This window comes from Leucoraja erinacea, chromosome 23, assembly GCF_028641065.1.
Source record: "Leucoraja erinacea ecotype New England chromosome 23, Leri_hhj_1, whole genome shotgun sequence".
NCBI classification, from domain to species: Eukaryota; Metazoa; Chordata; class Chondrichthyes; order Rajiformes; family Rajidae; genus Leucoraja; species Leucoraja erinaceus.
Window position 1 is genome coordinate 26,817,325 of NC_073399.1, and position 27,093 is coordinate 26,844,417.

The following is a 27,093-nucleotide window of genomic DNA, read 5'->3' on the forward strand; positions in this document are numbered from 1 at the left end:
CTTGCCCCTCTTAATCTTGTAAAAGTCAGACAATGCAAACGTAAATAGGCCCAAAATTCCAGGTCCAAAGATCACCTTCGCTCAGTCCGCCTGGACCTACCTGATCTCCCGTTTGCTAAACACTTTAAATCCCCTTCCCATTCCTATTCCACACTGACCTTTGTGTCCTAGGCCTCCTCCTTTGTCAGAGTGAGGCTAAACGCAAATTGGAGGAACAACATCTCATGTTTAGGCAGCCTATCACCAAGACCTATGAATATTGATTTCTCGAACTTCAAGTAACCCCTGCATTCCCTCTACCTAAGAAGGCTTTGATCAAGTTTGAAGCTGCATGAAAAAAAGGTGTGCTGTGCCGTGCTGTGCCACCTTTACATATCATTCTCTTCCCCTCCTCCTTGGAGCAGGTTGAGTGGAAGTCTACAGTTGATGCAGAGAAAATATTATCCCACAGTCAGGCAGCCTGAGGGCAGGGATTGTATCTTTGCAATCTGGGGCATTGGAATCCCTGCTTCATATTTAACCATAATCAGAAATATACTTTGGTGTCAGCAGAAATCCAGAAGAATTGCATTTTTGGAAACACAAGAAACTGCAGATGATGGAATTTTGAGCAATGCAGCGGGTCAGGCAGCATCTGGGGAGGGAATGGACAGGCAATGTTTTGGGTCGGGGTCATTCTTCAGACTGATGGAGTAGGGGGGAGAAGGCTGGAAAAGAGAGGTTGGGGTGGGACAAAGCCCGGCAAGTGATAGGACCGAGGGCTGATTGGCAAAGGGGTAAGGGACAAAAGGAGGCAAAAGGGTGCCGGAAAAAGAGAGAGGAAGAGGAGAGAAACTTAAAGCCAGAGGTAGAATTAAATTTTTATTAAACCTGTTTAATTTTGTTTTTCAAATAATAAAACATAATTATATGTTATTACCTGAGCTCCCTGACTGAGCTGGTGTAGGTTCAGTCAGTTTATCATGTCACAACACAGTCACATTCCTGCTCTACTCCCTGCTGTGACATGTCCTCCCTTGGACAGTGCGGATGTTGTGATTAAACTTTGAGTGAGGATGTGGAAGGAGTAACCAAGTTTCCTTGAATTGTAAGAGGCGGAGTGTTCAATGGTTCTTTATCATGACATGCACCGATGTACAGTGAAATTCTATTTTTTTGCATACAGTTCAGTAAAGTATTACAATACATAAACAATCCCAGATTAAGTACAAAGTGTATAGAAATAACACACAGAGACAATATGCAAGAGTCAGCAGGTTTTGGTGCCATTTTCAAAATCCATTCTGCAGCTGGTCATAAAGGCCTGTTGCAGCCATCACCTCCATCACCTTCAGCCTTTGTTCTCCGGGGGCACCTCCCGCTGCCGACCTTGAGGACGCGGAAGGTAAGACCCCAGTTCTTCCTACCGGCCCTTTGCTTGTTTCCACAGTTGTCGCCTTCTTCCAGCCGGTTCTCCTGTCCTCATGGACAAATAGAGACCGGGCTCGGTGGCTTTCCTCTTCAGGTGGTTCCTGGTTCTGCAGCAGGAGAATCAGGCCTGCTGCCGGGGTTTAGCTGTGGCCCGACGGTGTTCCTTACTGAGGTGTACAAGATCATGAGGGGCATGGATAAAGGGAACGCTCACAGACTCTTTCTCCAGAGTAGAGGATTCTAAAACCAGAGGGCATAGGCCTAAGGTGAGAGGGGAGAGATTTAAGAGGGACCAAAAGGACAAGCGCTTCACTCAAAGGGTAGTCGGTATCTGGAACGAGCTGCCAGAGGAAGCTATGGAAGTGGATGCAATTACAACTTAGAAAAGACATTTGGACAGTTACATGTATGGGAAGGGTTTAGAGAGCTATGGGTCATTTCAGACAAATGGTACTAGCCCAGTATGCTCATGTGGCCTACATGGACTAGGTGGGCTGAAGGGCCTGTACAGCTCAATGACTGTTCCGAGACCAAATATAGATGATTGGTCATCTTAGATTACATTCAATCTCAAAGAAAGGATATGGCTAATTTTGAACCAGCCGGAAGCTCATGGGGCCTGGATGTTCACTGGTGTAGAGTGGAAAATAAATTCATGTTAATTGTGAATTCATGCTGAAAGCAGTCCATCAGCGTCTTGCCCAGAATGAATAACTCCGGTCAAGAATGTTTAATTTTCATACGTTCCGGCAACAGAAGCCTTTCCGCTCTTCACTTTAATTTCATGTTTCATGTATTTACTGTTTTTATGACTGTTGGCGAATCAATTTCCCTCCTGGGCTAAATAAAATTCTATTGTATCGTATCGTAAGAATTCAATTCTTACTTTACACGCCCATTAATGAAATAACACACAGATAAATGTACAATTATCTATAATACTATAAATTAATAATCAGTGATACTCTGTAACCAGATGATGGTGGTGCCAGACTACAGTAGGGAGTGCAGCACCTTTGAGTGATGACCATTGAGATGAAATCCATCACAATTCAGACCATTAGATTTTGAAGTCCACAATGCAATTGGCTCTGACACATTTCTCTCCTTGGAAACAGAAAGAACCGTCCCTTAGGGATGGACTGAATCATTTACGCAGCTCCCTTCCAACAACGTGCCTGTGACTCTGTGATCTGAGTGCTCGAGGCATCAACATTGCACGGAATGATTTCTCAATGCCCTACAAAACACATCATGTTAAAGTCTTCTGAAATGTCAGATCTAATTTTGTTTTGAAACGTCTGATGAAAGTCTGCCCTTGGGTTCATAATTCATTTCCACCGACGCATGTCTGCTGCATCTTATGACTCTGGACAATCGTTGTCAAGGGGTAGACTGCTCACTTCAATGGTGCTTCCTTTCACATCCCTTCAGCAATGAGGAGCGGATGGTTTAGCCTTGATTGCAGATTAATTGGTCTGAATAAGACACAACTTGCCGGAGTAACTCAGCGGGTGGGATAGTGTCTGTGGAGGAGGTGACGTTTCTGATCGGGATCCTTCTTCAGACTGACAGGCGATGTTAGTCTGTTTGTTTTCTATGACACATCTGGAGGGAACTAAACCTCTGGAACATAAATTGCCTTTCTTCATTTCCAAGTCTGATAGACCCAGAGATAGCAACAACCATCTCTGCTCAAGGAGCAGCAGCATTAGTCCTGCACCCACAGTTAAAGTGTGAAATCGCAAGGGTCTGGAGATCAGTATATTTTGGTGACTACCTGCACCACTGTGACAGGATCTAAAGGGGATGGTCTTTTTTTGTGATGATGCAGGTCAGTACAGCATACCAGACGTTCGGAAAGATAACTATCATTATTTTGTTTTCCGATCACCTGACATGTGCAAAACAAGGAACTGCAGATGCTGGTTTCCAAAAGAAAGTCACAGAGTGCTGGAATAACATTCTAAAGAAGGGTCACGCCCTGAAACGTCACCTACTCATGTTCTCAGCAGATGTTTCTGACCCGCTGAGCCACTCCAGCGTTTTGTGTCTTCACCTGACATGTGTGTTAATTAATCGTGTGCACCAACAGTTTTGGTCTAAAAATAAGTCTGGGTTTGGGAAACAAGACTAGAGGACATAGATTTAAGGTGAAAGGGGAACGTTTAGTAGAAATCAGAGGGGCAACCTTTTCACACACATGGTGGTGGGTACGTGGAATGAGCTGCCAGAGAAAGTAGTTGAGGCAGGTACTATCACAACATTTAAAAGATAATTGTAGAGACACATGGATAGGAAATGTTTGGAGGGGTATTGGAATAGCTTGGATGGGGTATCTTGGTCAGACTGGGAAAGTTGGGCCAAAGGGCCTGTTTCCGTGCTGTATCACTCTTTGAGCATCTTGACCATCAAGCAGCTAGTTTGCTTATGATGGCCTCTTTCTCGGAAAATGGAAACATCTGTTTTACTTCCCTTTCTACCTGTACCCTTTTACCAGACAGCCTCTGCCAGATTTAAGAGAGACCAATACAGGCCAGGGATCAATCCTGACTATTGGTTGATGATCAATATACAACCCTCAAAGAAACCACCAGTTTTTAGTATTGGTTTTCCCTGCTAACAGATCTGTAAAACGGACTTTGAAAAACAAATGGGATGGGAAAATACACGTGTTCTCTCTTCTTCCGTCAAAACTGAGGGACATTTCTATCTGTGGGTCAGACTGCTCTATCAGTGGGAAGAAAGGTCCTGACCTGAAACGTCATTCGTCCATTCCCTTCGGAGCTGCTGCCTAACCCACTGAGTTACTGAGTCTGAAGAAGGGTCTTGACCGAAACGTTGCCTATTTCCTTCGCTCCATAGATGCTGCCTCACCCACTGAGTTTCTCCAGCATTTTTGTCTACCACTGAGTTACTCCAGTAAACCAGCATCTGCAGTGCCTTGTCTCTTCTCAAGAGTTGCTTTTTTGCTCAATATTTTAGCATCTGCAATCAACTGTGTTTCTTTTTAAACGACTGTGCTTCCATAAAATTTTTTACTTCCATATTTTCTGGAAACATTTACAAAGTTTATGCTGCCATTAGTAATTAGTCACCTTTATGAATGCATCATATAATTACTGTTTGGTGCTTGCAACAGAAGAGTAGGCTAATCTTGAAGGCATTTGGAAAACATTCAGTTTTTCCATTTCACAGCTATTTTACGAAACAAAAGGATGCACCACAGTTGGCGAGGTGTGAATGTCTAACTCCCCTTCGGCAGATTCCTCCCTCTATTATATTAATGATGTGTATACACCTTCCACCTAATCCCATCTTTCACATCTCTTTCAGGATGACGCACCACAATTTACACACAATTAAATAGTTTTGATGAGTTGTCGCTATTGTGTAAGGTTTATTAGTTTAAATGCAGCACTGCAGCAATAATCTGATTACTTGTTGAATAGGGGACAGTTAGCATAGCTGTCATTCTACACAATAGTGCTATGGTTTCTTTAATTTTCTCGAGAGATTAGAGCAGTCCTTTGGTTTAATGTCTTGTCTCATAGACAGCACCTCCAGTGGCCACAGTCTAGTGTCCCCCCACTGCAGGACATTGAGGGGATAGGTCTGGTGGGGACACCCCTCAAACAAGGGAAGGGATTTCATCCCAGGCGGCCGCAAGAATGGCAAGGGTGCTTGGTTTAACACTACCGAACATGACACTAATTAATGTATAGATGCTGAGTATTTCTGAAGAGTTTTTGCTCTGTTCTTGCATTGTATATATTTTAAATTCTGAATTAGTTTTATTTTGGGGGGAGGAAAAAGTGCTGTCTTTTGGTTTCTGTCAGTGTTGCACTGAGAGAGATTGTCAGACTGATTGGTGGCTTGGTTCTGTACTGTGGGGCTTGCAGCACAATGCAGTGACTCAGAGCCAAGGGCCACACCCAACACCTTCCTGTGCGTCTTTCACACGGATGGTGGCCGATTAGGAAAAGGGGAGATGTAACGAGACCTGGGTGTCATGGTACACCAATCATTGAAAGTAGGCAGAAGGTACACAAAATTGCTGGAGAAACTCAGCGGGTGCAGCAGCATTTATGGAGCGAAGAAAATAGTCGACGTTTCGGGCCGAAACCCTTCTTCAGACTGATGGGGGGTGGGAGGGGAGAAGGAAGGAAAAAGGGGCGGAGGAGGACCCCGAGGGCGGTGGGATGGGAGGAGACAGCTCGAGGGTTAAGGAAGGGGAGGAGACAGCAACGGCTAGCAAAATTGGATGAATTCAACATTCATGCTATGCCTACATTGAAAGTAGGCATGCAGGTGCAGCAGGCAGTGAAGAAAGCGAATGGTATGTTAGCATTCATAGCAAAAGGATTTGAGTATAGGAGCAGGGAGGTTCTACTGCAGTTGTACAGGGTCTTGGTGAGACCACACCTGGAGTATTGCGTACGTTTTGGTCTCCTAATTTGAGGAAGGACATTCTTGCCATAGGTACAGAGAAGGTTCACCAGACTGATTCCTGGGATGTCAGGACTTTGATATGAAGAAAGACTGGATAGACTCGGATTGTACTCGCTAGAATTTAGATGATTGAGAGGGGATCTTTTATAGAAACTTACAAAATTCTTAAGGGGTTGGACAGGCTAGATGCAGGAAGATTGTTCCCGGTGTTGGGGAAGTCCAGGACAAGGGGTCACAGCTTAAGGATAAGGGGGAAATTCTTTAAAACCGAGATGAGGAGAACTTTTTTCACACAGAGAGTGGTGAATCTCTGGAACTCTCTGCCACAGAGGGTAGTTGAGGCCAGTTCATTGGCTATATTTAAGAGGGAGTTAGATGTGGCCCTTGTGGCTAAAGGATCAGGGGGTATGGAGAGAAAGCAGGTACAGGATACATGCATGATCAGCCATGATCATATTGAATGACGGTGCAGGCTCGAAGGGCCGAATGGCCTACTCGTGCACCTGTTTTCTATGTTTCTATCCAAATGAAAGCGTGATGCGATGCTGAAAGTTGAGTTAATCCAGACCACTAGGAAAGCTTGACCATTGATTTTAAGCAGAATGTTCAACAATGCTTTCAGAGTAGAGTTCCTTCAAACAATATCAACAACAGTGGGAATGTCCAAAATGTATTAGACAGATGTATTAGACAACAAGTTACCTGAGACCTGTGACGTCCTGCACCCTCAAATATAACCCATGTGTGCCTGGATCCATTTGCCCACTGACATCAAGACATGGTGACCTCCCATCATCACAATGTGCTGCTGCTGCTTTTTAAACCCTCTCTTGCTTTACGTTCCACGATCAGGGGCCAAGGGTTTCATCTGCCTTTTTCTTAAGCTGGGAGGAGCAGGCAGTGTGGGTACAAGCATTTGCAGACAGAGCACAGGAACAGGCCCTACAGCCCAACTTCCATACCAACCAGGATACCACATTTCAGCTTGTTATGTTTGTCTACGTTTGGTTCACATCCCTTAAAGGTATCTTCAAAGTGTGGACATTTTCAAACTATGACAGCTCTGTGGAGCAGCAACTGACATTACTGCCTCACAGTTCCAGAGGCCCAGGTTCAATCCTGACCTCAGGCACTACTTTGCAGAGTTTGCACTTTTCCTCCACATTTATGTGGGTTTCCTCTCATGCCCCCAAGACATGCTAGCAGGCTAACTGGCCACTGTAACTTAGTCCTTGGTACGCAGAGCTGATGGAAGTGTGTGAGCGAGAATACTGTGAGGGCAAACAGGGAAGTTAGGAAGGGGGAATGGAGCTGGTGGGGAAAGATTCCTCAGCCAAAAAATGTCCCACCTCTTCTATAAGATGTACAAGGGGGAATTTGATGAACCTGTTCCAAGTGACGACACCATGAACTGTAATTTCAACATAAATAAGTGTTCATGCCATGGAAGTATTGGAATACATTAGAATATATTCTTTTGCAAGCAATGTGGAAATTAAAAAAGTTACAGTATCTGTGAAAATCTACTTAATAGAGGAAAATATATCTGTACATTGGTGAGGAACACGTTAACTTTCGGACATTTTAATAACACTATTTTTTCTGTTTTCCAGATGAAGGGCTGTGGGATATTCTAATTAAGGATGTTCCCAAGGAAGTGACATCATACACCTTCAGCATGGACATCCTGAAACAAGGTGTCAGCTATGATTTCCGAGTGATTGCGGTAAATGATTACGGATACGGAACCCCGAGTTCACCTTCCCCGTCAGTTTCAGGTACAGAACTCACCTCGAAAATGCGTTCATGGTTCATAACCTGAGCTGTCGAATGTTAGTCATCTTGTCAGTGCGATTCCGTTATTACAGACCGTACCACACAGAAACAGGCCGTTGGCCAACGTCCACGCCAGCATTTACACACAACTCCAGCCACCTTCCCCTCTTTCCTCATTAAATCTAGAAATGTCACCCTCCATTCCCTTCTCACTCACATAGTTTAGTTTATTATTGTCACATCCACTGAGGCACAGTGAAAAGCTTTTTTGTTGCGTGCTATCCAGTCAGCAAAAAGACGATACATGATTACAATCAAGCCATCCACTGTGTACAGATACAGAATGAAGGGCGTAACGTTTAGTGCAGGATAAAGTCCTGTAAAGCCCGATAAAAGGTAGTTGGAAGGTCTCCAATGAGGTAAATGGGAAGTCAGGACTATTCTCTAGTTGGTGAGAGGATGATTCAGTTGCCTGAAACGTGTTCATACTTGTTCAGCCTCCCCATAAATGCTTCTGTACTAACCTGTACAACCATTGCCTGCCTGTAGTAACAAGGAAAGATCCGATAGCGAGCAAGATAGATCACTCGACGAAAAAGACGTAGTACGGTCATGGGCAGATTCATGGGTAATCTTCGGCCATATTTTCGTAACCGGCTTCCGTCTCCCGTCTCCGTACCTAAGATCCCATAGGATACTAGTGCGGTTACGGAAACATCCTCGTAAACATAAAAGTTATTTGGGAAAAATCTTCTCCTCATTTTCAGAATTATAATTTATTAACACAAACTGTTCCCCCACAATGCTGTTTACACTGTGAGTCGGGTCTGGTCAGGTCGGGTTACTGAAATGGATGAAAAAAAGGCCCACGTTCCGCTCCGTTGCATACTACACGTCAGCCCATTGCATTTAGAAGGAGTGGTCTATCTTGCATGCTACAGGATCTTTGATAACAAGTTCCACATTCTCACCACTCTGTGGATAAAGAGACTTTATTTTCTGCATTCCTCATTGGACCTCTTGGTTACTGTCTTACATTGACAGAACTCTAGTCAGAACATTTCTGCCAGAGTCTATTTAAGGGCGTATGGCCAAGAGGAAGTATCATTGCATCTGCAAGTAGACCAAGGTCCAAGTCAGAAAATGAACACCTACTTTCCTATCACAATAGAATTGTTGTGAAGAAATCGGATCATGTGGCATAATTTGTTACAGCATAAAGGAACAACAGACCATGTGAAAACCCTCTGCAGGTCAGGCAGTATCTGTGGATAGAGAAACAAGTCTCAAAGGATGTTTCCGGTAGTGGAGAGTCTAGAATCAGAGGACAGATGGTAGGTCATGATCGCTCTCTAGTTGGTGATAGCTAAATACATAGCTGATCACTCTACCCACCATACATAATCCTCCCTCCCCAACCACTTACCCGGTAAGTTATCAACCTCTAAACCCCCCCGCACTCCCCCTCCCCCACCACCATCTGCTCCAGGCAGATCCACCCATGACCGGTGCTTATAGCACGCCCAATCATGCCATGCACCACAAATCTTCCCGCATCTCCCCCTTCAGCAAGTAAGACAGACAATACTGCTGGGCATTGCTTCAAAGGGATCTAAATAGGCACTACTACAAAACCCACACAACCCTGGCCACTCGCTTATCTTGTGAGTATCATCGGGCATAAATACAGCTTTTTCCCATCAACTATCATGCACTTGAACCACACCACACTCTCCTAACCACACCCTTCCTCAGCAACAATCTATAGTGGACTTTGTGTTTATTTGCACTATGAACTTTTATTTTGCATTGTTGTGGTCTGGTTACCTAGTATTACAGATTATTGCTAGTTATATATTTATCTGTGTGCTATTTCATTAACGGGCCTGTAAAGCTGCAGCAAGGAAGAGTTTCACTGTTCCATTGCTGGTACATATGACAATGAAACACTCCTGACTCCTGTGTTACCACCTCTATTTTGTAGTAATAGCCATTCTGACCTCTGCTCAGGGCATCCGCTCGCCAGGCTGCCCACCATCTGCTCCTGTACAGAGTGCAGCTGCTCTCACTGGGACAGAGGCTTACAGCAGCCTGTCAGTGATGGGGGAGGGAACAGGCTGGGGTGCCTGGGGTCGTCACACGTTATCACTCCGACTCTAATCCGTGGCATTTATTCTGGCACACTCTTGGACAGAACCACTCCCTTGCTATGTCTCTGAAAGTGGCTTCTAAGCTTGACCTTTGACTTGCTTTGTCGTATTTAAATCACCATTATCTTCCCGTGCTTGCCTTCTGCTTGGCCGCTCGCCGCTGCCCCACCCCCCTCCTTCCCCACTCTCCACACTGCCATGCTCCCCACTCCCCTGCTGCCCTGTTCCCCCAATCTCCGCTCACCACCTTCCCCACTGCCCCGTTTCCATGCTCCCTGACTCCCCCCGCTCCCCGCTCCTCACTCCCCCGGCTACCCTGGGACATCAGCTCCATTGAGCATTTGGTGAGCGTGGTAGCAGGAAACACGTGGTCTCCGTACAACAGCTGGCTGCTGCTCTCCAGACGGGGAGTTATTAGCAATGCCCTGAGAGATTTACAGCTCCGCTGTAGTGACTAGATCTGCACAATGTCTGAACCATGTTCAGAAATCTGTCACTGAGCATTGTCACCTCTGCTTACACGCCTCATTGATTATGTCTTCAAGCCTAATGACATTTGCTTTTAGAATCATCACCCCAGACCTTCTACAGTTTCTTAAATGTTTGCCTGTACAGTAACGGAACCGTACAGACCAGATGCCATGGTCTGACACGAGAACCAGTGACAAGCAACAACAATCTAATTCATTCACGTGTCCAACTCAATCCCAGGAGACTGAAGCAGTACTTGTTCACTTTTAATGATGCCATACTTCTTTTGTTTTTGCCCACATCCCGAGTTATTCAAATACATGGATAATACTTGTAATAAAATTTATTAATAAACCAATACCAAATAGATATATGTAAGTATAGTGAAAGGCCTAGATAGTGTGGATGCAGACAGGATGTTTGCACTAGTGAGAGAGTCTAGGACCAGAGGCCATAGCCTCAGAATAGAAAAGAGATGAGGAGGAATTTCTTTAGTCAGTGGGTGGTGAATCTGTGGAATCCATTGTCACAGACGGCTGTGGAGGCCAAGTCAATAGATATTTTTATGGCGGATATTGATAGATTTGTGATTAGAAGGGTGTCAGGGCTTACGGGGAGAAGGTAGGAGAGTACGGTTGAGAGGAAAAGATCGATCAGCCATGATTGAATGGCGGAGTAAATGTGATGGGCCGAATGGCCTAATTCTGCTCCTAGAACTTATGAACTGAGATTTTCGAATGACGCTTCAATGGGCTTCACTCAGAGATCAACTCGCAGCCTGTTTTTTTTGTTCTAGATTCCAGCCATTTTTGCTTCTTACACATCACTGTATGTTTTTAACTGTGTGCCCAAGCCATTCCTCATCTCGAGCAAATCCTGAATTAAGAGGTTGGAAATAAATCTGCAGATGCTGAAAACCTGAAGTAAAAGTAGAAAATGCAAGATAAAATCAGTAGGTTGGGCAGCCTGTGTGGAGGGAAAATGTGGGTCGAAGGGACTGTTCCCCTAGTGTGCGGCTCTATGCCTGTGAATTAATGTATCATAGTCATAGTCATAGAGTGATACAGTGTGGAAACGAGCCTTTCAGCCAACGGCCAACGTGTCCCAGTTACACTAGTCCCACCTGCCCGCACCTGATCCATATCCCTCCAAACCTGTCCTATCCATTTACCTGTCTAACTTTCTTAAACGTTGGGATAGTCCCAGCCTCAACTACCTCCTCTGGCAGCTCATTCCATACACCCACCATCCTTTGTGTGTAAAAGCTACCCCTCAGATTCATATTCAGATCTAATTAGTTGATTGATGGGTTGTTTCTGTGTGTTTTCCTGCCCGTTTATTAGGAATAGCAGTTATTCAGTTCACAATGTTGAACAAACGTTTCAAAATGGGTGAATAAATGGGTGAGCTCTATTAAAGCACGGTGAAGTCAATGCCTGCCGCTGTCAGCTGTAATCTGTGTGTAGAGATTTGCAGAAATTTGTCAACCAGCAAATAAACTAATTTGAATTCTAAAAATACACTCAATGGGTAATTGGGTGTGCATATTTTCTTTCATTAAATCCACCATTCTGAGATAATGATAAGAAACAGAACTCTGTGGGGGAGGTACACAGTCTAGGGTCCTTCAGTGACTGGACATTGAGGGGCTGAGTCTGGTGGGGACACCATTCAAATAAGGAAAGAGATATCTCCCCAAGGGACTACATGGGTGGTAATGGTGTTATGTGTAAAGAAAAAAGGAGGGTCGCTACCCGAAACAGCACACATCCATGTTCTCCAGGGATGCTGCCTGACCTGCTGAGTTACTCCCGCACTTTCTGTCTGTTTTTGTAAACAAACTAAAAAAATCAGCAGTTCCTAGTTTTTACATTTTGGTGTTAACACTATTGGGTATAAGATTAGTAATTCTGAATGTACAGGCACACTAAGAGTGTATCAATAGTTTTGCATGTCGTTTTATTTTGTGTATATTTTTTATTACAAATAAACTTAAAGTTTAAAATAAAAACTCAAATATGTATACCAGGATATAATGCCTCGGCTGTTATCAAAACTCCCTTCAAAATAAGAGGCTGCTCTTTCCACTGTAACTTCACAAAGTCAAATCACTCCTGCCTGCTGCATGTTATTTACCACATTTTGCACTTTGTTTTTCATTTTTTTAGCCCAAAATGCAACGCCGTTTTATGAGGAATGGTGGTTCCTGGTGGTCATTGCCTTGGTTGGACTCATCTTCATCCTTCTGCTGGTGTTCGTACTGATAATCCGCGGACAAAGTAAAAAATACACCAAAAAAACAGATTCCGGTGAGTATACAATAATTATGTCGTAGTTCATCTGATCCTTCTAGAATTAAGATTAAGATTACATTGATCTTTCCAAACTCTAAATTAAAACAATTCAGTTGGTGGCCAACACAGTGGTTGAGCCACTGCCTCACAGGGCCAAAGACCCGGGTTCGATCCTGACATCCGTTGCCTGCACATTTTCCCTGTGTCCGCATGTATTTCCTCTGGTTTCCTCCCACATCCTAAAGATGTGCATGCTTGCAGGTTAATTGACTTCCGTATAATTGCCTCTTGTGTGTAGGCAGTGAGATAGGACAGAACTAGTGTTGACGGGTGATCGATGGTCGGCATGGTCTCGGTGGGCTGAAGGGCCTGTTTCCATGCTGTATCTCTAAACTACACGACATTGCATCCTATCATTGCAACACATGCAAAGACATCCCAATAATAAGATCATTTTGCAATACATTTTGTAATGTAGGTGGTAGACTTACAATTAGCCCAGTATTTGAAACTTTTTAAGTACTAAATATCCAGAAAGAACCATAAGAGGTGTTTGGAGGCTTGAAGTGATGTTTTGGTTACAGTGGGCTCAGGCACCAATGATAAATGAGTCACATCCATATGTTAAAGAGTAAAGTGTAAAATCTCCCTCCCAAAGAAGCGTCTGGACGTGAAAGCTCTCCTATCCATGAGCTGCTGCCTGACCTGCTGAGTTACTCCAGCAATTGTCTGGTAAAATTGCTGGTAATTGTTTTCCCAACAAACATATAAAGTGATCTCATGTGCAACAGCAAACATATTGTCCACGATATCTTCATGAAGGAAACTCAGTGTCTTCATTAATTTTCTTCTTCATCTCAATGGTCATTCCTGGCAACTTCAAGTGTTAAGAAATTAGACTCTGCCTGATGAACTTAAGCTTGTGTGTTGGTGGCACAATGTCTATTAAATCAAACATACTTTGTTAGGTATCTTTCAATTTGCCCCATTTCCATCAGCGGTCATATTATAACCATATAACAATTACAGCACGGAAACAGGCCATCTCGACCCTTCTAGTCCGTGCCGAACACGTATTCTCCCCTAGTCCCATATACCTGCGCTCAGACCATAACCCTCCATTCCTTTCCCGTCCATATAACTATCCAATTTATTTTTAAATGATAAAAACGAACCTGCCTCCACCACCTTCACTGGAAGCTCATTCCACACAGCCACCACTCTCTGAGTAAAGAAGTTCCCCCTCATGTTACCCCTAAACTTCTGTCCCTTAATTCTCAACTCATGTCCCCTTGTTTGAATCTTCCCTACTCTCAGTGGGAAAAGCTTATCCACGTCAACTCTGTCTATCCCTCTCATCATTTTAAAGACCTCTATCAAGTCCCCCCTTAACCTTCTGCGCTCCAAAGAATAAAGCCCTAACTTGTTCAACCTTTCTCTGTAACTTAGTTGCTGAAACCCAGGCAACATTCTAGTAAATCTCCTCTGTACTCTCTCTATTTTGTTGACATCCTTCCTATAATTAGGCGACCAAAATTGTACACCATACTCCAGAATTGGCCTCACCAATGCCTTGTACAATTTTAACATTACATCCCAACTTCTATACTCAAGTCAATTTATATGATCAGAGATAAATGTAGCACAGTGGTGCAGCGGTAGAGTTGCTGCCTTATTGTGCCAGAGACCTGGTTTCAATCCCGACTATGGGTACTGTCTGTATGGAGTTTGTAGGTTCTTCCTGCTACCACGTGGTTTTCACTGGGTGCTCCGGTTTCTTCCCACATTCCAAAGACGTACTGGTTTGTTGGTTAATTGGCTTCTGTAAACAAAATGTTAATCACACCTAGTATGTAGGATAGTGCTAGTGTACTGGATGATCGATGGACTCTGTGGGTTGAAAGGCCTGTTTCTGCACTGTATCTCCAAAAAAAAGCAGTCACACAGAGCTCTGGATAAGTGGAAATGAGCTTGTCTTTTATCTCAGCCGCTTATTACACTAATTACTTAAATTGTGCAGATTAATAATCTCTAGCTGCTTTGCTTCATTGAGCTGAGATGAGGGATTTAAACCAGGATACCAACCGATAACATAGATCAGAAAACATACTGCTGAGGGGACTCGGTACATCAGGTAACAACTGTGGAGGGAATGGACAGACGATGTTTCCGGCCGGCACCCTTCCTCAAATGACATAATTATAACCATATAACCATATAACAATTACAGCACGGAAACAGGCCATCTCGACCCTTCGAGTCCGTGCCGAACATGTATTCTCCCCTAGTCCCATTACCACAATTGAAAGTTAGATCATACAAATAAAGCAGGAATGTTTCTTCTGTTATCAATTGGCAATTGGAAGAGTAGATAGTGCATCAGATTAAGAAAGTAGAAACAGGGAACTCCAGATGCTGGTTTACAAAAAAGGAGAATGCAGAAAGTTGTGACCACTGCCCAGTCCATCATCGGCTCTGACCTCCCCACCATCGTAGGAATCTATCGCAGTAGCTGCCTCAAAAAGGCTGCCAACATCACCAAGGACCCACACCATCCTGGCCACACACTCATCTCTCCGCTGCCATCAGGTACAAGGTACAGGAGCCTGAAATCTGCTACATCCAACTTCTTCCCCACAGCCATCAGGCTATTAAGCTCGCCATCAAACAAACTGAACTATAACAGCCTATTGCACTTTATCTATTCATTTATGGGTTTTTTTTATATGATCTATGCTACATAGACACACTGAACTCTGTATTTATGCTTACAATACTCTGTTGTGCTGCAGCAAGCAAGAATGTCATTGTCCTATCTGGGACACATAAACTCTCTTGACTCTTGACTTGACTTGTTAAAGTTACCTACAATTGGAGAAATCAATGTTTCAAATTGATCAGCTAGTTGCCTTTATCTTTTGGTCAAACTGTAAGTGTATAGCCATTATCAAGGTGTGGACATTGAAGAAGCATGGCCGGAGTTGCCCAGTGACAGCCTTGTGAAGCACAGATTTCCCCTTATGGCAGGGTGATGCAGGGAGCTGGACACTGCCCTGCAACTGTAGTGGGCACTGAGCCAGCCTGAACACAATGCAGGACATTGGCAGCACCCTATAACAGGAACACTACTCGGAATGTAAACACATCACACATAAAATTACCAAACAAGTTTCAGCTTCAATATTGTCTGTGACCCATATGCCAACGATAACAATTCAAAAATCTTTAATTATCTAATAAATTAGCATTTTCATTGTATAAACTCACTAAGCCATTGGAAAGCTACAATGTGTGGTTAAGCATGTCGAGCAAGGATTGAATCATTCTGTACTCTTAAGCCTAGGCAAGAAAGGACTACAGGTGACTTTAGTATCCTGAGGTTCCGATTAGGGAACATGTAGGAAGGAACTGCAGATGCTGGTTTACACCAAAGATAGACACAAAATGCTGGAGTAACTTAGGGGGACAGACAGCATCTCTGGATAAAAGGAATGGATGATATTTCAGGTCAAGACCCTTCTTCTCCAGTCTTCTTCAGTTACTCCAGCATTTTTTAACTATCTTCAGATTAGGAAAATTGGTCAGGACTCTCGCTGAGATTTCATCATTCTAGAAAATAGGTACGGTTTAGATCAAATGCGTAGGAAGGAACTGCAGATGCTAGTTTAAATCGAAGATAGACACAAGATGCTGGAGTAACTCAGTCAGACAGGCATCAAAGACATCTCCTGCGTGGAGAGAAGGATCAAATGGGTGACATTGCGGGAATCGAAAATTCAAATTCCACATTCTGTCTCTGTATAAAGTATGTCTCAACCCCCCCCCCCCCATCTCCCTTCTGTTTTTTTTTTTTTTTTCCTGTTTCTTGTTTTTTGTGCTAAATTGTATTTATGCCCTGAGTACGAGCACCTTTCAGTTTCACTGTACATTATAGTGACAATGCTCTCCAGAGATCTCCAGAGATGCTGCCTGTCCCGTTGAGTTACCCCGCCATTTTGTGTCTATGGTTTAGATCAAGTTTAACGGGGTCCCATGCAACATAACTGAGAAACATAGATTCATATAGCCCGGAAACAGGCCCTTCAGCCCAACTCTTCTATGCTGACTAAGATGCCCAATCTAAACTAGTCCCATTTGCCTGCGTTAGTCCCATATTCCTCTAAACCTTTCCCATCCATGTATCTGTCCAAACCTGGAACATGCGAACATCTATACACAATGGCATTAACCATAATGAACAATCGATTTCTCAAGAACAAAGTTACAGTACGCGCCTCAACCACTTCCTCTGGCAGCTCGTTCCATATGCCTACCATCCTCTGTGGGAATAATTGCCTCTCAGGTTCCTACTAAATCTTTGTCCTCTCACCTTAAATCAATGCTTCTAGTTCTTGATTCCCCTACCCTGGGAAAAAGTGGTTACAATTATCTATTCCCCTCGTGATTTTATACACCTTTATAAGATCACCCCTCATCCTCCTGCCCCTCAATGAACAGTCCTAGCCAGTTGCTCCTTACAATTCCGTTCCTCAAGTCCTGACATGCATGAATATTTCAACAATAGCCGTACCTATCAAAAAGGAATCAGCATACAAGGGAGATGGTACATGTGAACATTTTGCAGTTGTATCATATACGGTGTTAACCATGACAGACAATCAAATTCTCAAGAACAGAGTGATGTATGTGTTTGGGACCTGACCATCCATTGCATGAGCAAGACACGATCTATTGTGCATAATAACTTCGTAGTTTCCATTTTGTAATTTTATGAACTTTAAGCGAAAGACAGCTGATGGATTACAGAAATCAACTTTAGATGGAGTCACTTCAGGTTGAAGAAAATGAAGGAAATTTGTCTGCCACAAATGCATTGTAAAACAGCACTAGCATTAGCATTCTATTTGTATTCCCTGCAGAACTAGTCAACAAAATAATCTTATTCATGAGTGTTATTTTCAGCCAGCTGCTCAATAATGGTGTGAACTTGAGACATATGCTCGCACTTCTGAGATGTGATTTGTCAGTCACGTCCAGAAAACATCACGTGATTTAATTTTTTTATTTTAAAATTGAGCTAGAAGACAGGTGGTACGTGAATGATTACAGGGCTGCAAGTACAAATATTGAGCAGTCATTCATCTGCTCCACTACTGAATATTGAAGCCAAGCCACAAGTTATTTGCTTCAGAAATTTTCACATTGGTGTCAAATGCAAATCCAGCTCTGAGAGGCTTCCATTATGTAAATTGATAAGCACATTGGAAGAAACGACTGCTCCAAACTGAATTATTTTTCTGAAGAAGGGTCTTATTTCGATTTCCCCTGACTCTCAGTCTGAAGAAGGTTCTTGACCCGAAACATCACCCATTCCTTTTCACCAGAGATGCTGCCTGTCACGCTGAGTTACTCCAACATGTTGTGTCTAACTTCAGTGTAAACCAGCATCTGCAGTTCCTCCCTACACTATTAATGATCTCTTTCCTCGTCAGTTTCTTCCTTTGTTTTCTGAAAACATTGATCGCTTGTGCAACAGTTTATCTAAAAGCTAGTAGCGTGCATTAGCAGTACTGTTTATGCATAAACTCTGCTGTGATAAGACAGACTTTCAACTGCAGCCTGTCATCTCACCTGAGTCTCATGCTATTGTTTGCTGCTGTTGTGGAAACACTTCAAATAAAACTGGACAGTTGTCAGGTGCAGTTCCCTTGTTTGATTCCTTGCTAGATTAAAACCCAAAGGTACAATAAAAACAGAAAATGCTGGAAATATTCAGGTGCTGCCCAACCTGCTGAGTGTTTCTAGCATTTTCTGCTTATATTTCATATGTTTCCAGTATCTGCAATTATTTAATTTTCACCTTCTCTCAACCTTGCTTAGAGCAAGCCCAGCTGCCTCAATCTAACCAAGTCAAGAGTGTTTTATTGTCATATATACCAGATAGAACAATTAAATTCATACTTGCAATCATATCAGTAAACCCTCCCTTCCCTGTAACTATTCTTCTAAGTCGTGCCTGGCACCCTCTCGATAATCTTAATTTCCTTTGAAAAGATTGGTGACCACAGTTAGATAAAGGTCTCTAATCAGTGTTTTAAACAATCCAGATGAGTCATTTTGCTTTTATATTCTACTAGACTAAGTGGGACTCGTTGAGTCCCGTCCCCTCAACGCGCGGTTGCGGGGGCCTGTGGCATCACACACACACTAACCACCCCCACACACAAACCCCCCTCCCTTAATATTATATTAATATTAATCATTGGCTCCTTTTACCCCATCCCCGCCCTAATCCACCGATGCATAGCCCCCAATTCGCAGCGCGTCAAGAGAGGGAGGGGGGTAGAGAGAGGGGGCAGAGACAGAGGGGCAGAGACAGAGAGGGGAGAGTGGTGGGAGGAGGGAAGGAGGGGGGGGAAGGGGTTAGGGGAGAGGGGGGAGGGGGGGGAGGGGGAGGGGGGGGGGAGGGGGGGGGGGGGGGGAAAGAGGGGGAGAGAGAGGGAGGGGAGAGGGGGGGTGGGGGGGAGAAGAGGGGCGGGGGAGGGGAGGAGAGAGGGGCGAGGAAGGGGAGGAGAGAGGGGGAGAGGAGAGAGGGGGAGGGGAGAGAAAAAAAAAGGGGAGATGGGGGAGAAAGGGGGAGATGGGGGAGAGAGGGGGGGGACGGAAAGGGAGTGGGAGAAAGGGGGGGGGGGGATAGAGGAGGAGGGGGGGGAGAGGAGGAGGGGAACGGGTAGCGGGGCAGCGGGGCGGGGGAGTCAACCAAAGGACTGCGAGTTCAGTGGCTTCAATCCAGAGCCCGGGGGGAGGGGTCGTCCCAGGGGAGGGCAGGTTCCCGAACGCAATACTCCCTCGCTGGCGGCTGCAGGCTCCAGGTCCCAAGTACGGGGGGGGGGGGAGTGGTCGGGGGGGTAACGTCACTCGCAGCGCGTGGAACACTGAGCAGGCCGCGCGCAGCAGACCCATTGTGACATCATCAGCGAGACCATCTCATATATTTTCAAAGTTTTATCGGATTTGTGAATATTTCCATAAATAACTCGAGAAATAAAGCATGAATTTTTCAGATAAGGCGATTTCGGACTCCAGGGGGTAAATCTCTACCAGAATATGTAAAAATGTAGCGTCGTTTTTTTGAGAAGATGTGACAACACACACACACACACACACACACACACACACACACACACACACACACACACACACACACACACACACACACACACACACACACACACACACACACACATCCACATACAAGATCAGAGTTTTTATAGTTATAAGGATGTTCACATTCTATCCCCTACTTGGTACACTGGTTTGCTGATAGATAAGAATGAGTCCTTTCCCTGGTATCTGTAAAATGTTTCATGTCAGCCTGATTAAGATTATACATGTTGTCCACAGGTGTCATGTGTGGCCAAGTCTTGCTGAAGTGTTGTGTAAATGTTCACATGACAGTGTTTCTGCTATAACGTGCATTTCCATAATGCAGTATAAAGAGATTGATGGATTAGGGAACACTGTTTGTATTACGTGAGCTGCAATAACACAACTTTCTCAAGGTTTCTTAAGAATGTAACTAGTGCTTTGTAGCTGTATATTTAATATTCAGGATTTAATTTCAGTTTAGTGAATAAACCAATGAAATAAATGTTTACCGTGTAAACTAAGCAAGAAAAATATTATTATATGTAATTAAATTCAAGCACAGGAAAAGGCAAATCTGTTGATTGTATCAATTACCAAACTGGCAATGAAAAGACCACAGGAGACGTTGTGGCTACATTCTCATGAACCTCAGTTCATTGACTTTTGTCTGATAGATGACTTATTGTCAACATTGGCAGGTCAAATATGCTCTTTCCTTTTTAATATGAAACACCCACGAAGAATTAGTAAATTTCACTAAAATTGTTGCTCACAAACATTACACAGGTTGAATAATAGAAAGTTGCAAAAAATTGATGCTGCATAACAAAGAAGTCATAGAAATATTTGAACAAAAGGTCTCAGCAGTTCTGGTCACCCAACTACAGGAAGAATATCAGTAAAGTGGAAAGGGTGCAGAAGAGGTTCACCAGCATGTTACCTGGGTTTGCTGGCTTGAGCTACAGGGAGAGGTTGGATATGGTAAGGCTTTTTTTGTTGGAGCGTAGGAAGCTGGAGAGGTGACCATATTGAGGTGTATAAGATCATGAGGGGTAAGCCAATACAGGGACTCATTTAATAAAAATAACATTTGCTGGTGCTGGAAATTCAAAAGAAAACAGAAAACATCAGAAGCCTTCAACTTCAGCAGGTCAGGCAGCATCTGCGGAAAGAACAACAGTCAATATTCAGGTCAATTGCCCTTCTTCAAAACCCATTGGCGGTCCATTTTTGATAATGCACTCTGTGCTAGAATCACATGGCTCCATTTTAACTGCAGAATTAGTCGTATCTAATTGGAATTATGTTAGGATATCTTCATTTAGCTATACTAATCTTTGATGAATTAAATAATCTCAATTCAGAATTTCAAAAGTCTGGTTGCATATGTCTGATTAATTTAAAATAGGAATCACTTTTAGCCTTTGGGGTGAAATATTTTTAATAGATAGAGCTTAAAACTCCAGGCGCGTTTTAAATAAATATTAGTTCACTGCTGGAAGTGCCTGTGATTATTTATAATGCGGAGGGAAGTCACATGTTCCTCATCTCTCAGCAGAAGGTCACGCATCAATATTTCCCATTCTGTTGCGTACTAACAGAGGCTTCCAATCTATCCAAGCTTCCTTTGTGTTTCATTTTCAAAGGATATCTGGCAGCCATTGCCTATTCACACAATTTAATTTCCCTTTTTCAAAATTTTAGCTATCTTTCCTCTGATCTGGAATATGATTCTATGAGCATTGGCTTCTTTCCTATGTACAGCTGGAGAGGGAATGTTTGCAAGCAGTGTGCCAGTGAGTACAGCAGCTGAGCACATTTCTCACCGCTTGGCCATTCAAATTCCACTTAGGTACCTTACAACCCAATGGTATGAACACTGAATTCTATGATTTTAGACAACTTCTAACAACACCCCCTCCTTTCCCCTCCCCCCTCCCCCTTGTGAAGCCATCTACCTATAAAACCCTACCCCCCACCCTGCCTGTTTTCACACATTACTTGCCACACAGTGTCCTGCCCCTCCTTTCTTCTAGCTTTTGTCCCCCCCCCACCCACCCACATAACCAGTCTGAAGAAGGGTCCCACCCCAAATTGTCATGTTCTCCAAAGAATCTGCCTAACACATTAAGTTACTCCAGCACTTTGTGTCTTATTTTTGTAAACCAGAATCTACAGATCCTCGTGTCTACATGTCTGACCACATTCTGTTGTTGTGTTTATAGAAAGAAAAACCACTAGATAATGATTGGGAACAGAAAATATTTCAACCTTTGTCAGGAAGCAGGAATGGGATTGGGGCTCATTAAAATGAGCATCCTGTCAGCTTCTGGCTAGACATCATGCTTATTCCTCACTGTCTTTAGGTGGCCGGGAGACCCATTGGCAACAGGTAGGAGCATCATACATGTATGCACAAAGTGCTGGCGACACTCAGCGGCTCACGGATGATGGATCCACCAATCACTTGCTATCTTTTGACCCCCTTCCCCTTTTTACCCTCTACACCATCAGTGCGAGAAAGGGTCGAGACACAAAACATCTGCCTATTCCCTCCACAGATGATACTTGGCCCACTGTTCCTCCAGCACTTTATTTTAGCACAGGATTCAAACATCTGCAACCTCTCTGGACAATCTATGCGATCCGCAAAAGTGCTGGAGTAACTCTGCAAGTCAGGCAGCATCTCTGGAGAACATGGGTAGGTGACGCTTCTGGTTGGGACCCCTTTTCAGACACAAAAGACCACCTATCTATGTTCTCCAGAGATTATACTAATAAACCAGTACCACCTTTTTAACCAGTCAGAATAAGCAATAGTAGTGTCTGCAATGATGAGATTTTGAACTGAAATATTTAATTGAATAGTTTACATAATTTGAGCTCATTTGTTCTCGGCTGGGTCATTTTCCAAAACCTATCAAAACTGTGGAGCTAAGGAATGTATTTTTTATGATTCAATTAATACTGCTCTTTGTAGTGTGAGTTCTAATTAAGATCAGACTTTTAACAACAAATATCTTTCTTCATTGTTTGAGTACCTCTGCCTTATAGTTTTTGTACTTTTGTCTGAATCTGAACGTTGTGGTTTCAGATCCATTTAATGGATCACACTGAACAATGGCCAAATGTTGCTTTGTTCATATTTTAATTGGGTACAATATACCTACTGGAACCAGCAATGTCCACCGTGTGTTCTTATATTGATTCAAATAAATGCAGCAATTCCCTTTGTCATAGAATATTCTCACAGTTATGTGAAGTGCCCCTCAAACCTGGAGCTGAGTAAGACCAGAGACTACGTTCTGATACAGGATGTCAATTAATCTAACTAGGGAAGAGGGATTTCTAATTCGTCAAATGACAGCGTATTGGAATTTTACATGGTGAAAGTGTGTACTGTGTGAGTGCCCACAGAATTGATCAGGATTATTGATCTGACTCTCCACAGTATTTGCACATAATTATACAAAGAGTGTAGGAAGGAACTACAGATGCTGGTTTCAATCGAAAATAGACACAAAATGCTGGAGTAACTCAGTGGGACAGGCAGCATCTCTGGAGAGAAGGAAGGGGTGACTTATCGGGTTGAGACCCTTTATCTGTGATGTCAGGGGAGAGGGAGAAATACATAGATAAAGAAGTGTAAGGTGTGAAAATAGGACCAAGGGAATGGAGAACAAGGAAAATGTAGAATGAATCAATGTTAGCCGGGAGAAGGTAACAACAAAGCAAACACAGATAAAATGTAGTTGGAGACAGTAAGATTGGTCAGAGAACTGGGAAGGGAGAGGGATGGAGAGAGAGAGGGTTACTTGAAGTGAGAGAAGTCAATGTTCATACCGCTGGGGTGTAAGCTACCTAAGGTGCTGTTCCTCCAATTTGCGCTGGGCCTCACTCTAACAATGGAGGAGGCCCAGGACAGAAAGGTCAGTGTGGGAATGGGGGAGTTAAATGTTTAGCAACTGGGAGATCAGATAGGTTTAGGCAGACTGAGCAGAGGTGGTCAGCGAAATAATCGCCGGTGCCGCCTTGACATTTTCACTCTGCTGACTTGGTGTAAAAGCTATTTTCTTCATAGTTTTAGTACAGTTTATTCCCTGACAATATGCTTGTGAAATTAATATTTTTCATAATTTTGCAAAAATGTGAGGAGCTTTTAAAATTATATTGAATTTACAATTGATGTCTGAGATCTCCTTCAGAAGCCGTGCCCCAAGTGGCAGTGTAGTGGTTAGTGCTAACTACACATGCAGGGAACAAAGATCTGCTTAACTGGAGTGAAATATATTTTACCTTTCTCTTATTGCAGGAAATAACACAAAAGCTGGCACTCTGGCTCACGAAGAAATCTTGAGCTTAGACAATGGACGTTTCCCTGCGCTGGAGCTCAACAACAGGCGACTTTCAGTGAAGAATTCCTTCTGTAGAAAGAATGGTATCTACAACAGGTAGCCACAATCATGTTTTCAAAAAAAACTGGTATTAATTATATCCTGCTGAATATAACTTCTCGATGTTGTCAGAAGTTAAGATTCAAGAATGGGTATAAAACTTGGATTGGCAACATTTGTCAAGGCTGAACTGAACCGAACCGGGAGGGAGGCTGCTGGGAAGTAGAGGCAGAAAATGTTGCTTCCAGGGGGTCTTTCAGAGCATTGCACGTTAAGGCACATTGCAGCAACCTCTCTCTGGGCTCACCTCTCAGCAATAGGCAGCACACTTCTTTCTTTGCAGCTTCTCTCTCTCTGTTACAAGATTTCCAAACCCTTCTGCAATTGTGCCTGTTATTGAATGAACATGTCATGCTTATACCTTCTCATTGCAGCTTTTCATTTGTATTACAAACTTGTATCCAATTTTTGTATTAATTTATTTGGAGTCATTGCCAAGTTACATTGCTTCCAATTTGAAAGTAAAATTGTGTTTTTGATTATGTTATATTATTTTGCTGGGCTCCTTTGCTATTTATGAATGATTAACATTTGTACTGCATTATATATTGTGTTTAATTTTAGTTTTGAATCAATTATTCTATTTATTTGAAGGTTATACACATTAAGTTTTCTAGTTATGGTGTTGCTGTCTCAGATCTGAGACTAGATCCCAGCATTAACCTTGGAGCCAGCCACACTTGCTATATGTCCAGAACCTTCCGCAATAGTTAGTTGTCTTATTCTCAGCTGTGGTGGCTTGTGCCTTGCCTTGCTTTGTGCAGTGGGGAGTGGCAGCTGTATGACTCTTAGCAAAGTGACACAGTGTCACTTTCATCAATGTCATTGGCTATGCAATCCCCAAATTTCACAATTCACTCTGAAAATGCAAACAAAAAGAAAGGTTTTACATATCTGGACACAATGGCAGCACTCCAGTTATTGTACAATCATCACAAAATATTAATTACTATAAAGCATTGGACCAATAAGCAGGCAGGTAGCAACCCCAATAAATAAGGTGATTACGTACATTTGCCTTCCAGTTCTTGTTTATGGTGGTTTATCTACAAGACTGATCTTGTTTATAGTAACATGCTTGGATCTGAATCAACAGGAATAATTTCCACAGGAGGTTGAAATAAACCTGCTTACTGGAGTATTTTATTGCACAAAATATTCCAGTTGGCCTGACTTTCTGCTTGGTCTGGCGTGAAGTTTTGGGAACATTACAGTGAACAGGCAGTTTGGCCCAGCAGCTATCTGCTTCCATTTTACACTCCAATTTCCTGCAAATGATCCTTAGGCGAGCCACTTCAGATATGGCTCTTTAATTGACTTTTCAGATGATATGTACGTGTACAGCCAGTGATTGAATGAACTTCAATTTTGTTTTTGTAGATTGCATCTTCATTAGGAGACTTTATCCAGTGTACAGTGTTTGCATGATAGATCAGACATGTCCCCAGTTCCATTTTCATTCTCGTTAGAAGATTTCAGTTTAAGCAATATAGTAATCCTATAATTGTCTTTTCCACGCCCTGGATTACAGAGAGAAAAATCGATTGATTTGGTTGTCACCCATTAACTCTGACTGATGTGAGAAAGGATTTTTGTAAGTTGTTACAGATTTCAGTGTTCAGAACTCACAGGTAGTCTGAAGTGGAATTGCTTCTTAGAGTCTGTGCTTTCAGGAGACGGGAACATGGTCAAAATAACTTTTACGCTGTCTCTCATAAATTAGTGACAGAGGCTCCAATTTCAAATGTTCCTCCATGAAGTGTCTTGAAAGGCACTTGGTATGAGAATAACAGAGGGCATGATGCAATTTCCCCTGCTCTGTCGGTTACAGCAGTTTGCTGAAGAAAAGGGTGATTGAAGTAGATGGTAGGAAATATCTCAGATCCTGATGCTGTTTTTGAATGGCACAACACATCACTGTGTGGCACAACACATCACTGTGTGGCACAACACATCACTTTTAATGACAAAAGCCTGTACACTGCTCATAATTTCTTGGTGAATAAAAAGGTACAGAATAAACAAAATGGTAGACTGTGATTCATTTTGTTCATGAATGGTTTGGGAAACAATCCTGTTACATTCTGTAACTCTATCCAAGTTCAGTCCAGCGGGAGCTGTTTATATATGGATAAACTTATGTTTGGCCATGAGTATAAAATGCATGTGAGAATAATAGCTGCCGCCTGTTCAATTGAGAAATAATAGAAGCATGCAAAAAACCTAATGCTATAAACATAGTGGGATGGCTTGAGAGGGCCTTTCATCGTCATCCACTGGACAAATCAAATTGGCAATTGCATTGTGAATGACATATTCATGGAAAGGGGCAAGACAGCTTCAAGATCAACATATTAAAGCCCAAATAGGAGGGGATCTGTTCAAGTGTAATGGGGGAGGATTGATTTAGTAATTGTACTAAATAGGATCCTGTAGGAGGCAGGTTTTGTAACTGGACAGAATTTTGCCTTCAATTTGATAGTGACAAGTCCTGGAGTCTTAAACCTAAATAAAGGCAAGCATATCGCTGGGAACATAACAATACATAAAGTGCTGAAGTAACTCAGTGGGTCTGGCTCAGCCTGATCTGATGCGTTACTCCAGCACTTTGTGTCTTTTTTTTGTAAACAAGTATCTGCAGTTGCTTGTGTCTACATTACAATGAGTGGCGTGTAAGCTAAATTAGATTGAGAAACAACAGGTGACGTGGCATATATTCGGAGACTGATGATCCAGTATCCAATTGAGAAAAATATTGATGGTTTGACATCTGACTCAGCGGGAGCTGTTTCCCACATTCACTTTAAACTTGTTATCCACACCTCCTTTCTACTCACCGGACCTGTTTCCTGTGCTCCCTTTAAACTCACCCTGTTCATTGGGAAATTGGTCCACTGTGAAGCAATGTTTTAAAAATGCCAATTATATTGGGATATT

At 43.0% G+C, this 27,093-nt stretch overlaps 1 protein-coding gene across 1 annotated transcript in view; it reads left to right on the forward strand.

Moving 5' to 3' along the window:
* sdk2b (sidekick cell adhesion molecule 2b) overlaps positions 1 to 27,093 on the forward strand; it is a 656,366-nt gene that overhangs the window by 575,763 nt on the left and 53,510 nt on the right. Inside the window, exons 41-43 of the mRNA XM_055654146.1 lie at positions 7,476 to 7,640; positions 12,428 to 12,568; positions 24,015 to 24,153. Coding sequence (XP_055510121.1) covers positions 7,476 to 7,640; positions 12,428 to 12,568; positions 24,015 to 24,153 — 445 coding nt within the window. The remainder of the gene's footprint in view (positions 1 to 7,475; positions 7,641 to 12,427; positions 12,569 to 24,014; positions 24,154 to 27,093) is intronic.